We start from the raw sequence: 16,964 nt of genomic DNA, 5'->3' as shown, positions 1-16,964 counted from the left end.
GAGTTTGGGGCTCTTCCTCCACAGAACTGAATTTGACTAAGTCTAGTTAAGCACAATACGTCAACACCATATCAGAGCATGTAGAGCATCGACCCTTTCTAACCGCGAGTTAACGTTATTTTCGTTGCTATGCTTAAGCTTTTTTCTTTCCCTCTTCTGTATTTAATGACAGCTTCAAGAGGATTTTGATATTAAAAGTCTTTCCCTCACACCATACTATGTCTATATACCTTTGGGTTTTTTGGATGTGTTCAGCTATTTTTCTTTATGACATGGAAACTAAGTCGGCTGCCAAGTGTAGCAGGTGTGAGATGAATTTGTTCCAAAGCTAAAATGAATTCTCATAAGACGACGTCATTCTGAAACGCTTTCTCTCCTTGCACAGTGTTGCCAGCCGTTCTTCTGGTTATTCGTTTTCAGACAATGCACAGTAACGTTTAGGGGACTATCTAACAAAAGTGAAGGACAGCCACGTAATTATTTATGGAATCATCTTCTGGCACAGGATTTGAGAAGAAATATGTTCTCAAATTGTGCCCCAGCTTGTTAATGCAGGATTCATGACTGCTCAACAGTAAAACTCCCATGGACTTTAATGGAGTCATGGTCCGGTCCAGAGAGGTTAAGATAGGCACCTATTCAGCAAATATACTTTCTGATGTTTCATGTATAGTAGATAGTTTTCTATTATTTCCATGTTTAGGAGGAGCAAGGGGATTAAAATAATTCTGTTTAGCCTGTTTTCATATCAATCGTTGCCCAAAAAACAGTATTTTAGTTACTCCAAACTCCCAGCAATTTAATAGAAAATGTTTGGTTTTAAAATTCAAAGATTTCTGTATTTCTCACTTATTTGTAAAAGTTATTCTTTGTTGGGATGGGTGGTGGGGCTAGTACACTGAGGTTTTATGAAGTTCAGTCCACTGTAGGGGGCAGATTATCCCACAGCTGCCTTCTGCAGGGCTCTTACACCATGATCTGAAACATGTGGGGCTGGTCACTATGGGAGACAGGAAACTGGGCTAGATGGCCACAGGGTCTCCTCCACTATGGCCATTCCAGAGTTTCCAATTGTGTCTTCTAACACAATCATATGCACACTCCATTGTGTGTGCAGTGCAGAGCAGAGTGGTGTACAAGCACGCAGTGGTGGGCATTGATTCCCCCCACCACCCTAGGAAAACATCATGTGTTTCATGTAAATGTCAGTTTTTGGTGATACACAGTACTTTCGCACACATGCACTGCCATCAAGACCTACAGTGGGGTAACTGCTGTACAGCTGGGTTATTGAGAATAATGAAGACTTAGTGTTTACATAGCAGGTTTGATCCAAATGGATCCCAAAGCACTCTAAAAACATCACTGAACTGTGTAAAACAATCAGAATCCCATTGCTAAATACTTAAGTGTACCTTTGGGATGAAACAGGAGGGGTTTAACAGCACACAAGAACACTATACACCAGTTTAAGACAGGGCACGTCTTCACTACGCGCCGGATCGGCGGGTAGCAATCGGTCTATCGGGGATCGACTTATCGCGTCTAGTGAAGATAAAATCGATCCCTGATCGCTCTGCCGTCGACTCCGGAAATCCACCGCGGCAAGAGGCGGCAGCGGAGTCGACGGCGGCGCGGCAGCGGTCGACTTGCCGCCGTCCTCACGGCCAGGTAAGTCGACCTAAAATACGCCACTTCAGCTACGGTATTCACGTAGCTGAAGTTGCGTATCTTAGGTCGACCCCCCGCTGTAGTGTAGACCTAGCCACAGAAAACGAAGAATACTGGGTCCAATTGAATTTGGAGAGAATTTAATTAGGCACACCCAACCTGGAAAGTTGATGGTCAAAAGTCAGAGCCGCACTCTTATCTATCTTTTTCAATCACACTAAGCCCACATTCTCCTTTCCAAGTCAAAACTAAAGTCTAGAGATGATTAAAAAACAAAACGTTGGAGGGCCAAGTGGAATTGTTGCTTAAAATGAAATAGCTTATCTTTGTAGGCCTGCTTTCCTATGTCGTGCAGGTATCAAATGGCATCTGTTTGGTAATCTCAGTAGTAATTACTGCACAACTAAATCCACCGCACAATTCGGATCTAAGATCATTGAGAAAATGGGGAAGGCTGCCATTTTGTGTGCAAATTATCCCAACGGAAAATAAAGGAGGTCCTGTTACACAGAGGAGGAGGGCAAGGGAAGGAATAAACCACCGAATGGCTGAATAAAAGCACTCATGAGTTATTTTGTTTAGCAGGTCTGACAGTAATGAAAAAGGAAGGAGATGCAGCGGCTACTTTCAGGTTGCAGAAAAGCAATAACGAAGGTGGCTTCTTCTGACTTCATCACTGTGTCTGTTTAAATACTCTGGGGTCAACGTTCCAGCACACAGGGAGCCATCTGCTGCATCTATTACAACATAAAGACTGAAAAGATCTTTTTGGGGGGGTAAATCACATACTCTATGAAATCACAAAACATGAATAATTTTATTAATCTGATTCAAAGCTATCACTAGAAAATGAGCTCCAAATCTAAAACCAAAAGTCACGTACGTGTCTGATGTACTTTAAGCGAGGCATTACAATCCATTCGTTATTTACACATCAAAGACGCTCCAGCGGAGTATCCTGAAACAATCAGGGTAAGAAATGCCAAAATCTGATTTCATCCGTGTCCACATGTTGCTTTGAACTTGTAATTCACAGAATTGGTCAGTATATTGAACTAATTATCATGCTTAACGCTTGCCAGTTTTGATGGCTACAATCCTTTATTGTAGAGGAAGAAAATGGGATGAAGGGAAATGACAAATATGGGGGGAAAGGCGTAGCCTCTGTAATGACATCTGGGGGAGAAATTAAGAAAGCTGTTTATTTTTCTAACTATTTACTCAGACACAAATTGACAAAACGAACTCCTGCTTTCACACACAGTGTAATGCAAAATACTTGATTTTCACCCCATAGGAAAATTTCCCCCTTTCCTATTGTTTATGTGGGAAATGACCCATAGAACCCAAAGAGGTATATAATATTTTAAAATCAAATAGCAATTTCATAGCAAAGGGGGCTGCCTGCAAGCGGTTAAACTAAAACGTTAAGCAAAAGAAAATGAGAGAGAGTACTGTTCAGGCAGACAGAAAAATATAAGCAAAAAGTGCACATTTTAACACAGTTCTGATATCTGCAAAGACTTTTCAAAGTAACTTTTTATGCTAATTAGTCACAGTGCTTGGATATGTACGCAAGCATCCGTTTGCCACCAATAAGTGTCTTCTGCCATCATATTGCTTAGGGTGCAATTAAAATGCAATCTATGTGAAATAGGTTATTACCAGTATTTAGCAGCTAATTTGTTAGGTAATGCCTTAACAAAGCCGTCTTCTGACTGCAGTGCAAAAGCAACTTCAAGGGGATTATCTGCTATTAAGACTTGTACTCAATTATTCAGAATGGTGATAGACTCTTTTTAGAAGGCCGGCATAATTGCATGGTACAAGTACATGAAAAGTCAAGCCGGAGATCCTTCTGTGTTGTGGTCAATTCTTTCCACTAAAAGGGGGAAAATTAAGCTTCTGATTTTTAAACACAATCCACAAATGAAAATATTTCCTGTTTACATGGCTGTTCACCAGCCTACAGACAGGCACTAGATGAACGTGCCTAAATGCAAATACATCAAAATACATCTTTTTACCCACACAGATCAACGCTCTATTTATATATTTCAAGGAGGAATTTCCCCACCCCCAGATGTATTTTGGGATTGTTGGTTTGGGGTTTTTTTGTCCCTTCCTCTGAAGCCTTAGAGATGCCCACAGCTGCAGGTGGGACATTGGGTGGGGTTGGCTGGTGCTCTGAGGTCAAACTGAGAATTCTCTCTCATGCGTTTGGCTAGTGGTTCTTGCTCATATGTTCAGAATCTAACTAACTGATCACCATATGTAGGGTTGGAAAGGAATTTTCCCCAGGTCAGATTGGCAAGGCCCTGGGAGTGTTTCAGCTTCCTCTGCAGTACAGGGCATGGGTCGCTTGCTAGGATCATCTGGGTATATCTTACTAAACCAATTCCCTGCCACAGCAGAGGCCTCAGGCATTGGGGGCACCTCATTCCCTCCTGATTTCTGCCTGTGGGTCACAATATTTTAGTCTCCTGCGCTCTGTAATACTTGGGTCTAATTATGGCTGTCAGACTTGAAGTGGGGACAGGGCTGGGTGTTTTTTAGGGGCCTGTGATATACAGAAGGTCAGACTAGACGATCTGATGTCCCTTCTGGCCTTAAACATCTATGACTCCATATACTTCATTCTTATTCATTGCCGAGAGGTCAAGCAACTGTTGGAATTGATGCAGAGCATTTTTCAAAGTGACATTATTAACTTCTCTTTTCTTCCTCTCTCTGTGCATTGCAGGAAAACAATAGCCCCAAAGGCATCTTTTATCCCACAATGCAGTCAAATGTTCCTTGACCACAAAATGAAATGGTTTTCTTTGACCTTTTATAAAATCATATAAATGCTGTGTTATAAGCCACGTTACCAAACACAAAAAGTGTCGGTGCCCTATTGAAGTGTGCATTCCTTTGATAAAATACTATTGCTGAACTTCATCCGTGGCAAGGCATTAGCATCCATGCATACGCTCATTCTGGCCTTGATTCAGCAAGGTGCTTTAACATGTAACTAACTTTAGGAATATGTGTAGTCAGGTCAACTTCAATAAATGGAACTAATTTCCAAATATTCGAAAAACAGCAAAAAAACTCCACACACTCCATTATTTTTAGACCAGCTTTCTTGGTGGGACTGCCACAACATAAGCTATTCTCATAGTTTGATGGCACAAGATTTGCTTAGAGTGGGAACAATGAAGAAAACGTACCTAAGAATACACATCTGATTAAATGATGTTATGTGACGGCAAGTTTTGGACAAACTGATCCCCCAGTTGACACAATCTCCCATGAAGCCTTCAACTGCAGTAAAAAGCAGAGGAGGCCATTAATCATATTTATCAAGACTGTCTACCGTGGATTTCATGCAGTCAGGGGAAGTGTGCTGTTCTACTGCAGTGACAGGGAGCCAGGCTAAAACAAACTGACCTAATCGTACGGGTCATTTCCAGAAATAGAAGATATATTGGCAGTACAGCTGTAGAGGCCAAAAGACAAACTACTCTAGCAGACAAAAAAATAGAAATGTGTGAGATAGGCGACCACTGGCATAAATCTACTAGGCCAAATCCTGCTTGACTGTCATTGTGTGCATTAAAGTCAATGGGGCAGGATCTAATTTAAAGTCCCAAAGTCCTACACCCGATGCAGCCCCCAAAGCCTTATTGTGGGCAGTTAAATACCTGGCAAATCTCCCCTGTGAACTACTGACCACACACTTCAGTTTTGATCTGTGTGGCGCTATTCCTGACCTCTCCCCTGGTATTTGAAGCCAATGAGATCACATTATATCAATGCAGAATTTGGCCCCCTAGTCTTTCTCCTCTGCAAATCTGTGTTAACGTTTTGGGTTAAGCTTCAAACAAAAACAAAAAACAAGAGCTGAGTGGCCCCAACTTAATCCTTAATGGAAATCTGTCCACATTACAAAGACAGCACACAGTCTATAGCATTGGCAGTCTTTAACTGGGAAAGGCCCAAGACTGGACTAGCAAGCACAAGACAGATATATCAAGAGATGGGTCATATTGCCAGATCTGCAAGTGAAGCTAAAAAACTCAAGCAAACTATACCTAGCTCTAGCCAGTACTATTAGCTCCTTACACCAAAAACAGGAAAGCAATTTACATGCAGCAAACAAAGGCAAAAAAAGTTCAGGAAACGTCACTTGATTGTTTCAATAAAATTAGCAGAAAAATAAAAGTCCAGGGAGAAAGGGCCCCAGTGAAATAATACTAATTCTCTCTGCAGCTCAGACAGCATATCTGATTGGCCTACAGTTTCTGTATGAGCCTGTAATAAAAATCATATGTAAGATATTTATAATGCATGGTTTTTTTCCTGGTGAAATTGTAGAGGATATGGCATCATAATCTGGGAGCTGCTTCGGTCCCCCACTCCTTCACATATACACACAGACTCCCTGCTTCAGCCCCTACATGCCACCCCAAAAGTGTTTGAAGATAGCTACTTCAGACTTCTGGCTTTCCTATAAGCTAGTTCAGGAGAGACTAGTATCAAACTGTTCTTCAAATCTCATGGCTTCTCTTCCTTTTTTTTTTTTTTAATAGATAAGTTTCCCATTAAGAATTTGTACACCTCTACCCCGATATAACGCGACCCGATAGAACACGAATTCGGATATAACGCGGTAAAGCAGCGCACCGGGGGGGCGGGGCTGCGCGCTCCGGCGGATCAAAGCAAGTTCGATATAACGCGGTTTCACCTATAACGCGGTAAGATTTTTTGGCTCCCGAGGACAGCGTTATATCGGGGTAGAGGTGTATTTAAAAATCATACACCTGGGGGGCGGGGGAGTTTGACAGACGTTCCCCAGTACTCAAAGATATTTGACAATGGGTCTGCAGTCCTTGTGTGGATTTAACTCCTATTCAACTTTACCTGCAGGATTGGGCCCTCAATAAGGAGAGGGAATGCACCTACAGGCAGGTTCAGTATCTTAACACCACTATATTTTCAACAGGATTCCCAAATTCTGGTGCACTCCGGGTATCGACTATATCAACCCAGATGACCATTAACTTATGGTATGTTTGCAAAGCTAAGTGAGTTCACCAAATTCAGAATTCAGACAAAAGCAGACTCTTAATAAGTTAGTTTAATTAGCCTGAATGCCTTAGCCATGGTTCCTCAAAACCTGGGGATTGTGACCTGGTCTAGTGGCCCATGAGCACATCATCACCATTCCTTTCTTTATGGTTAGATGGAATGGAGTGGGGAGGTGTCTTGAAACTTCCTGTTATAGCACGTGGTCACAGTATAAAAGAGGTAGAGAACCACTCGATTAGTCCACATTTGGAGTGTTCTAGAACTGGGGAATGTATTCTATCAATTCATATCACATGAAAACTCAGAGGTTCAAAGATGTGAATCCATGTATTAATCCTGAGCTGAATCGCACTCCCTTTACTTACACGAGTAAGCCCCACAAAATTCAATGGAACCACTCCCCTATATAAAATAAAATGAAGAGGGTCTTGCTCATGTTCCCTTTTTTGGTTCAGTTCAGGGACGTGATTAATGCCAAGACAATTTCAAGATGCACAGATTAGATCCCTGCAATGTAGGTTGACATTGCAGAAATCATAGGCGTCGTGTGCCCTCTAGTGCATGAAATCTGTAGTGATCAAGGCTACATCCATTCAACATGAACATAACAAGGAAATAAAAGAAAAAAAGGTCTCACTCCCCCTTCTCACTCCTGACAGTAATCATTTACATAGGAACAGTAATACCCAGATTTTTTATTGCCTTTCCCTTTAACTACCTAAAAAAAGAGTCAGTCCCCTTAACAGAACTACAGAACTTCAGATACTAGGCCAGATGCTGAAATCAGATAATTGTTGCTAGTGTTAGTTGGGATTACGGTTTATTTCAGGGCAAAACAAAGTCCCTCTCCAGCGAGAATTTCCTGTTTGAGTGACATTGGTTTCTATTGCCAATATCCTGCCACAGCAAATAATCCTACATTTGTACAGGATTTTTAACCCCTATGGATCTCAAAGTGCTTTTTTTTTAAAGGTATATGTTGTAATCATGGATATTGTACATATGTGCTTCAAATAATATATAGGTTTCAGAGTAGCAGCCGTGTTAGTCTGTATCCGCAAAAAGAACAGGCGTACTTGTGGCACCTTAGAGACTAACAAATTTATTAGAGCATAAGCTTTCGTGGGCTACAACCCACTTCTTCGGATGCATATAGAGTGAAACATATATTGAGGAGATATATATACACACATACAGAGAGCATGAACAGGTGGGAGTTGTCTTACCAACTCTGAGAGGCCAATTGGCAGTACACAGCAGTATTATATCACTAATTGGGACAGAAGTGAAGACTCCTGTATCCAACTGAAAACTGCAGAGAGAATTTAGATAGACATAATGCTGTTGCCTATAGTACAGAAGTTGACACCAATAGTAAGGCAAAAATGCCATGAGATTCCCCCCTACATTCCTTTTTAAGCAAATCACGAGTGTTAGAGTCTAGCTTTATGTCTCCACAAAAGAAGACAACAGGCCAGATTTACAAAACTATTTAGGTGCCTAGTAAGATTTTCAAAAGCAGCTAAACAGGTTAGGTGCCTAGCTCCTGCTGACTTCCACACCATGCTGCTAGACTCTAAAGAGAAAGGGCCATCCCCATTCCCACAACACTTTGGAAGTCTCCGGTGCAATGACTGACCGCATTTGATCCTGCTAAATTTATAAACTCTGATGAGATTTACTCCTCGTGGAATTTTGCACCAAAAAATTAAAAATTCTGCAACAAAAAATTAAAAATTCTGTGCACAATACTTTAAAATTCTGCAAAATTCTGCATTATTTTATTTGTCAAAATAACACAATATAATCGCACCAGTCTGTCCTCCCCGACTAGTCCTTGTGAGCCCCTGTCTGACACCCCGCATATCCTGTCTCCTGACCTGGCCTGACAAGCGCTGCTAAGGCATCTCTCTCTTTCCTCACTGGGGGGAGCTGCAACTTTGCTCTATCGCCACAGCGCCCTCGGGTGGGCAAACAGCGGAACTGCAGCAACATTTTGACAGAAGCTGGTGAAAAATTAGAAATCCGCGGGGCTCATTAAATATGCATGCACGCAGTAGCACAGAATCCCCCCAGGAGTAGAGATTGCAACCCAATACAGACATTTTTAGTCTTCAAGATTCCTTCTTCTTTCTATCTATGCACAACTCTTTCAGCTTCCACCCCCCCTAAACAAGGGAAATCCATCTCTCTGTCTCTGCACTTCCCGGTGTTATATTTAACATCCCAGATTGTTGAGGCAAAGGACCTTGTCTCGGATTTGTCTTTTTAGCACACTCTCCTAAAAGAGAGTGTAACTAGAACATAGTGAACCTTGTCACATGCAATTTTATTTGGGAGGGAGGGACTCACATTAAGTTTCCCCACTAGACATGATAATGATTGAGAGCGTATTCTTTAAATGGTTGCCAGACTTGTGGTATCGAGAGCAACCAATGCCAAGAACACACCTCTGAGGTTATCAGAAGTCACAGCATGAGCAAACTAGAGCACAACGTGGCAGGTGCCTCCTGGTCCTTTTCTGGATCCTAGCACATGGCTGGAACTCGTCTCTGTGTTCATGATTACTGCAGAAAGTGCTGTCTTCAAAACGCCTTATTAAGCTCCCTTTTAAAAGTCTCCGAGCCCCTATCTGAAGCATGAAATCAAATAGGCTTCCCACCAGACCCCACTCGCATGCACATTCATTTGAAAAGGATTTGCATTATTAAATCTTGTGTGCCCTAAATATGGCGCACAGTTTTCAACATATCTTACCTACCCACAGAGTCCAGATGCAACACTTTAGATTTTAAATACAGTATAATTTTGCATGTACGGAGCCCATTGTATCCAGAGATATTACAGGCTCACACATTAGACGTGAGGCAGTGCAGAAAAGTGCCCCATGTCCAACGTTAAACAGCAAATTGGTGGCAGAATCATGAATCTGGGACTTCATTTCTCCTGCTCTACCAATGGACCATGTTGTAGCTATGTAATACACGTGTGTCTAGCACCTAACTATAAAAAGAAGGTGCATTCAATTAAATAGGCAAGAGGACCTGGCATAGTTAAGGTGATGAGTCATTTATCTGTATGTGTGAGATACAGGACATTCCCTTTCTGCCTTGGTCTATTCAAACCAAAGTCTGTTGACCTTCCAGGCATGTCACATGGACTGTTTATTCACACATCAATTACAAAAAAACAGGGTTATTTCGTGGACTTTGAAAGTTATTTCAATGACTTTTTAGACATCTATTTTTGTTTTTAAATGTTATTCTACTGTGCCTAAAGAGAGTAATAACTACACTGTATATAATGCAAAAATAAATGATCGATAGCTCCATTTACCAGTATTCCAGCTTGCGATCTAGAAAGTGAGTTTCCAAAATATATTAGAGCACAAGGCCACTGGACCCTGAACTATGGAGACCAGCCTCCCTATTTCACCATGGAGAATTGCCTCAAGTACTTAAGGACCTTTTAAAATGAAATTATCTTGCTGACATGGGTAGAACACTTGGGTGTTTCTATCTCCCTAAGAGCTAATACACGCCAGAGATGTGCTTTTCAAAATAGCACAGTGTTAAAATGAAAGGGAGGAATTGATTAAAGAGTACAATAGGGCAGTGTAGACACCTTCCAACAAGACTTTTCAACCTAGCCCTAATGGATATTCCACTAAGTACACCACAAAAATTGTGCACATTTCCCACAAATATTGGACTGGCTGTTTAACCTGTCTTCCAGTTCCCAATCCTGTCTCAGTGTTTTGGTGCTAGTTGAAAATACTCTTCAGTTTAAGAAACTCTGGTTGCCTGACAAGAGTCTAAAGCCTCAGTCATGCAAAGTGAACCATTGTAGACAGATCCTGAGCAGTCCTCTTTATAGCCTAAAAAAAGCAAATTCTGCTTAAATCCAGCACATTAAGAGCTTCATGAGGAAAACAAAACAAACAAACAAAACAGGTGGTTTCCCAGAAAACAAAGTGAAGACAGCTATTGTGTGCATTTTGTTAGAGAGCATTATGTTTGTTTTTTCAAACAAGTATTGTGTTAAGAAACTGGATTATTTGCCTGATTCTGCTAAAGTGTGTGTATTAAATACACAAAAAGCTATACAAAGATGAAAGACCAAGGTCAACATTTTAATTGCACAAGTCAGAGAAGACTCCAGCAGCAACCTTGTTCTACCCTGTAGCAATAAACCTAAAAAACTAAGAGCCAAGGAGACCAGGATATTTATATCAAGATATTATAACAAAAGGAACACGCACACAGCTACATCCATTATATGGCACCCTAGGATTCACTTGTAAACAAGGCTGACTGTTTTCTAACTGCAGTCACTAACCCTCAGAAATTCTAACTCACTGCCTAAGAGCCCCCCCATTTTCTAAATGCCTCCCTCGGGTTTCACCCTTTTATACAAGCCTTTCCCAGAATGCTCGGCAAATTGGCACTTTAAATTGGGGAGAGAGTAACAGGTGCAGCTATTAGAGGGTCATTTGGCTTCTAACTGCTGCAGGTTGCACCTCACTCTCTGCCAGGTAATAAGATATTTTGAGGCTTTTTGTTGTTGTTGTTGTTGCTTTTCTTAGCTTTCTCCTCTTAAAACATGGCAAGTTCTCACAGCCCCCTTGTGTATATGTATTGCCACATACTGCAAAGTATTTACGATAGCCAACAGCTCCAGCAAAATTGCTGCTATGTATTTCATTGGGGGGCTGCCATCTAAGATGTCAACAAGATTTCCTCGTAACTGGTTCACTCTCTCCGAAGGGATACAGCTGAAATGTCCTCTCCCCTTCCAGTAACAAGCTGGCTACTGCCTTTACTCATTTGCACTCTTGGCTACTTTACGCGCCATCTGAGGTAACGCTCTGATCCATTTTCCTGAAGGCAAAGACCTTCCTAAAGGTTTGAATCCACTCATCAGCCCATGACTGGATCCAAACCCCCAGTGTTTTTACTTTGACATGAAGGCCCTAATCCCGCAATTAGCGCTGCCCAGGCAGTGCTGTTTTGACTTCAATAGCTCACATCCAGCTGCTGGAAGCTCATTGCAGGATGGGAGCCCAAGTTTCCTCAGACAAGGCTAAGTACAAAGTGCACGTTTATTCAAGATGATTCAAATGCCAGGCTTGATCTTCTAAAGCAAAGCTTCTGTCAGGTTATCGGTGAGCAAGAAAACCCACCAAGAGCTGAAAATCACCTACTATTTCTTCTTCAGTTCACTCCTGGGCTGGGACAAGCATAAACATTTTTCAATCCAGCTGTAATATGTTTAGAAGTGACAAATTATTGGGCTTTTTTAAATTAGCACTTTGCATTTTCCAAGCACTAGCAGTAATTTACAACAAAAGTGACATTTCAACCTTAACTATGCTATTGCTACTGTGAAGCTACCATATACGCGCACAGAGATGCATAGAGTGAAGTCATTCACTATACAGTGAGCTATTGTAAATAGTGAGATTTGACAAGGTGCTTCATTTTCATTTGTGTCATAGTCTCATTGATAGCAATGTCCATTTAAGACATCTGTTAGAAGGCTGTAGCATTAAAGTAAATGGAAAAATTCCAAGGAGAACTCAGGGTTTGCTCTCTTTTTCCCATGAACATAACATTATGGAATTTTAACAGATGTTCTACTTGGTCATAGTTAATAAAATGAATTATGCAGGAATTAAAACTCTGGCTCAGTTTGCTTGTGTAGAGTCTCAGCAGAAGTAGTAAATTAAGAAATTCTGGAGACCTTATAATGGATATTTTCTCTTGCCTTGCTGTAAAGGTTGTTGGGGAGTTTTTGTGAACACATTTTTCGGTGTTGGGGAAAGTGATAATTCACATCCCCTCTCACTAGCATGATCTACTTTCTACAAAATAGCGTGCTACCCCCCTAGAAAGTGTCTCTCTCGCTTGGAAATGACATCATGAGAATTCCATGTCTTCTCACGGCCTTCTGTGTCCTGCCACTTATCCAGACAGGAAAGTCTCATTGAGCGATCATGTAGCCCAGCCCTCCTTGTGCCCTACCCCAGCAGCTCTCTTCCGGGGGCATGAGCGTGCGTCTTTCAGGCTGGTACTAGCAATGCTAGTGCATGTGTGGAGGAACAGACCCACAAATGCAATGCACCTAATCTCCCTTGGGTTCTGGGGTCAGCTCAAAGGCAGATAGAAGCAAAATGGAGGAAGATGTAGGTACCAATAGGAAATGGGGTTTGAGAGGGAAGAGACACTAAAAGGGGAATGAGAAATTTGTGGAAACCAAAGGGGAAGGGAGAGACACATGTACTAGCCATCTGCTCTGAGTTAGGAGAGAATCTTAAGTAGTGGCTCAGTTCTCCACTCTGCTCCGCCATTGAAGTTAATCAATATGGTAGGCCCTATTAAAAAAATAATAATCCAACACTGAAGCCCATATACTGAAACTCCCTTTCTTCTGTAACTAAAATGGCTTTGGCAAGCAAAAGCTGAAGCATGCAAAGAGATTCCATAAACAACAGATTCAGCTAGAATTAAATGTTGCTGTGTGCATACAATACAGGGAACACATGGAGGTATCTAATGAATTAACACAGGCTTTTATAGAAGCCCTTCTGCTGAAGGAAGGAAGAAATGTATTCTAAAAGTAGGTTGGGGGAGGGGAGGGGAGGGAACACCCAGCAAAAATTTCAGCTTTACATTTGCAGCAAAGAATTCAATGTGCTGCTTTTACTCAGACTATCAAATGGACACTTCACTGCAAAGAGCGATATTTAGTGTCACAAAATGTGATAGTCTTAACATTGTGTTAAAAGGATAGGGGTTGGTTTTTTTTTAAACAGATCACCTATTATTTGTTTCATTTTGAAGAGAAACCACATTTCATTAGGCAATAATTTTTCTCATTCTATTGGACAGATACTCCCAAAAAGCAATATTTCAACTGAAATCAGTTCTGAAGGATCATTTATGAATATACATAGTAGAAAGGACCCCAATTAAATTTCCGACAAAGTCCTGCTATTTTGGGTAAACAAAGTGATCTCGGAAGGGTCACACACTGAGCTAGGAGAAGGGCCTAGAAATTAATTACCGTCCTGACATATGTCAAAACAAATTTTAAAGAGACTTGCATCCAGTTGTAACCATGTGTTTTATCTGTTAGTATGCAAAATCTGTATTCTATGGCATCTAAATTTATTCATTTATTCAGAACCCCTCGGAGAAATCAAAAAGGCTCGTTGCCCTCTTTTGCCTGCCTCCAGATGAAATCGGAGGGAATAACATGTGTTTAGTGAGCCAGAAAATAAGTACAGGATGAAGCTGTGGTGGGGGTTATGTTTCAGAAAAGCAAGTGCCATCTTCACACAAATAACTAATTTTTGAAACATTTGGAGTGGCTAAAATAAACTCTGGCATTAACGTTTGTTGGTACTTAAAACAACACTATATTTGTGATTTCCTTACTTTATGTATAAGGTTTACACAATACATATATCTTTATCCCTGAATATAGTTTTGGGCATGAACAAAAGTTCTTTAAAGCAATGAATGCTGCGGAAAACAGGCTTTCAAATGCTAATTAGTTAGCATTACTATCAATGGTAATATAAATAATGAATATGTCTTTTCTAATGGTAAAAATCTATTCTGAGTTTTTTTAAAAGGCTAAGATCCAACCCTGATTGCTTAGCTAAGTGACATTTAAGAACAAAATACATGTGCCACACCTAACTAAACACAGTAGGTAAAGCACAATTCTGTACTATTATTTTCAGAGGAAACCAATCCTGTATCCTTCTCTAAAGTGTTCACAATGCAATTTCTACTTTTGCAAATGACAAGCCTGCACGAGAAGTTTAAACCCATATCACCACATTACAATCTAAGCAAAGTATTTTTGCTTAAATGTACTACTCAATACTTTTTAGAGTGCAAGGGAGTTCTAAGATTAAATCACAATATAACTGTTGGGAATCCTCCCAATACTAATATGTAGAGGGAATCCATATTCATCTTGCACTCTCCAAATGAGAGCGATAAGCAAGTCACAGACGAAGCATATTCAAAGACAAAAAAAATCACTACAACATAAATGCTTCGATCATACAATCAGATTCCCGAGGGCAGAGCTCCCACTGACTTCAGCAGGGCTTCACAAAGAATCCAATTACAGAATCAGGGCCAAAACCATAACTAATACCTAAAGAGAGCGACAACACTGAAATTGCATGCTGGCTCTGATCTTGCTCCCAATTAATTCAGCGGGAACAGACTGGGCCCACAAAATTCAACACAAGAATTTTTAATTCCTTTTAAAAGAAGTCTCCCTCTTTGACGAAGTCTCCCTCTTTGACAAAGTGTCGCAACAACACATTAAAGAAAGTGCAAATCCTGAGATTCACCAATATTTTTAACCTTTAAAAAATTTTTTTAGCTTAGTTGGGTAAAGTGTACTTTCAGTATTTATTCTTCCCTATGACAGAGTTCCTTGGATTTAGGGTCAAAGAAAGTTGCATTACATTTATACGTCTTGCTGTGAAAGGCTGTATGTATTTCTTACACAAAAACCGGGACTGAGAGCCAGATAGTGCTACCCTGTGTATAAACACTTACTGGATGCACGTCACAGAACGTACACAATTTTACCAATACTTTATTTTGTACTTCTTCATAATTGATACATTTCCATTCGATTACATCCACACAGCATCAAAACTAAGAGGACTGAGGCACAGATTAGTTGCCACTTACATATCATAGATGCTTATCCATGTTTTATCTAAGCTCCCATTACATACCCATAACTAGTTAACTTACCTAGAATGAAATATTTGTATTGAAAGTTTGCAGAGCATCTGTTTGACGCAGTTGTACCACGATTTCTTTTTCCCAACAAGATATGATACAGTGCAACAGAACAATTTCAAAACAGAAAACAAGTGTTTTACCTCTCTTAATACTGTGCTTTTATAACCTCGATAAAGTCCTTGAATACCCTGTAAAGCAACAAATGAAAGCTTCAGCTATAGAGACTTACATTAGCAGATACGACAATTTACTGATGTTTAATTACATGGCAGGTATTACAGCCTTAGTGAGAGCAAGACCTGAACTTCTAATGAATTGATCATGGGGGGAGGGATAGCTCAGTGGTTTGAGCATTGGCCTGCTAAACCCAGGGTTGTGAGTTCAATCCTTGAGGGGACCATTTGGGGATTTAGTGTGGGATTGGTCCTGCTTTGAGCAGGGGGTTGGACTAGATGACCTCCTGAGGTCCCTTCCAACCCTGATATTCTATGATTATAACACTGAACACTGTCTTCCAAGGTTTACCACACCCGTGGGTTTTATCTTCCTTTCAAAGCATGTTTAACCAGTGCTAAGAATAATGAGATATCCATACACCTCCAGTAGAAAACAGAAGAGCAGGAAGGCACAGAAATACATTATTTCATACTCTGACTACCTAATATTTGCCATGCGCAGCGGCAGAGCTAGAAGCCTCCACTCTTCCAAATGCATATGTAAGCAGAGTAGCAGGATATTCAGGTGAAATGGCCCACGTGAAATTGGCATCTAGGATGACTTGCTGGCCATATGGCTGGTTTCTTAATTGCTCTGGTTCAGAGTCACTGTTAGGAAAGACTTTTAAATGTTTTATTTGTAATCAGATGATAACATTTTTGCACTGCATGTATATCAGGGTTCAGTTCTCCCTTCAGTGCTTCTATGACAGTATCTCCAACACCGGTAGATCTTGTGGGTCAGGGATGGGATGGAAAAAGAAGAGGAGGAAAAGCAGACGTTATTTTCCCATAACTGGAGTTGTCTGAGAGCTGCAGCCTTGTAACGTCAGCCTAAAAAGTGTACTAGCCCAGCTATAAAATCTGCTCACCCAGGCTCACCAGAAGGATGACAAAGATGGAAAAATTAGAGCTAATTTTTTTTTAATGAGTGCTGGTTTTGGGTGCCTAACCTGACACCTGAAAGGGGCTTGATTTTAAGAAGTGTACAGAGCTCAACCTTAGAAAATCAGTATCTATCCCTTCCTCCCCCTTTACAGGTGTCTCAAGTTCAGCACCCAAAAGTCGGCAGATATTTTTTCAAAATGTAGGTCATAGTATTTAACACTCATGCAAAAGAAAAAATGACCCTGGGTGCCTAACCCACAAATTAAGTATTGCAAACTAATGCAAAAGGACTTTGCCTAAACGTATCCACTCAGCCTTTCCTCAACAGCCCCCC

At 40.8% G+C, this 16,964-nt stretch overlaps 1 protein-coding gene across 1 annotated transcript in view; it reads right to left on the bottom strand.

The window, feature by feature from the left end:
* Positions 1-16,964, bottom strand: part of SLC25A26 (solute carrier family 25 member 26) — a 287,750-nt gene that overhangs the window by 74,049 nt on the left and 196,737 nt on the right. Inside the window, exon 5 of the mRNA XM_026650445.2 lies at positions 15,668-15,715. Coding sequence (XP_026506230.2) covers positions 15,668-15,715 — 48 coding nt within the window. The remainder of the gene's footprint in view (positions 1-15,667; positions 15,716-16,964) is intronic.

This window comes from Terrapene carolina, unplaced genomic scaffold (genome assembly GCF_002925995.2).
Source record: "Terrapene carolina triunguis isolate 2854851 unplaced genomic scaffold, T_m_triunguis-2.0 Scaffold89, whole genome shotgun sequence".
NCBI classification, from domain to species: domain Eukaryota; kingdom Metazoa; phylum Chordata; order Testudines; family Emydidae; genus Terrapene; species Terrapene triunguis.
Note: the sequence above shows the minus strand (reverse complement) of the source record. Positions and strands in the feature narration are given on the sequence as shown.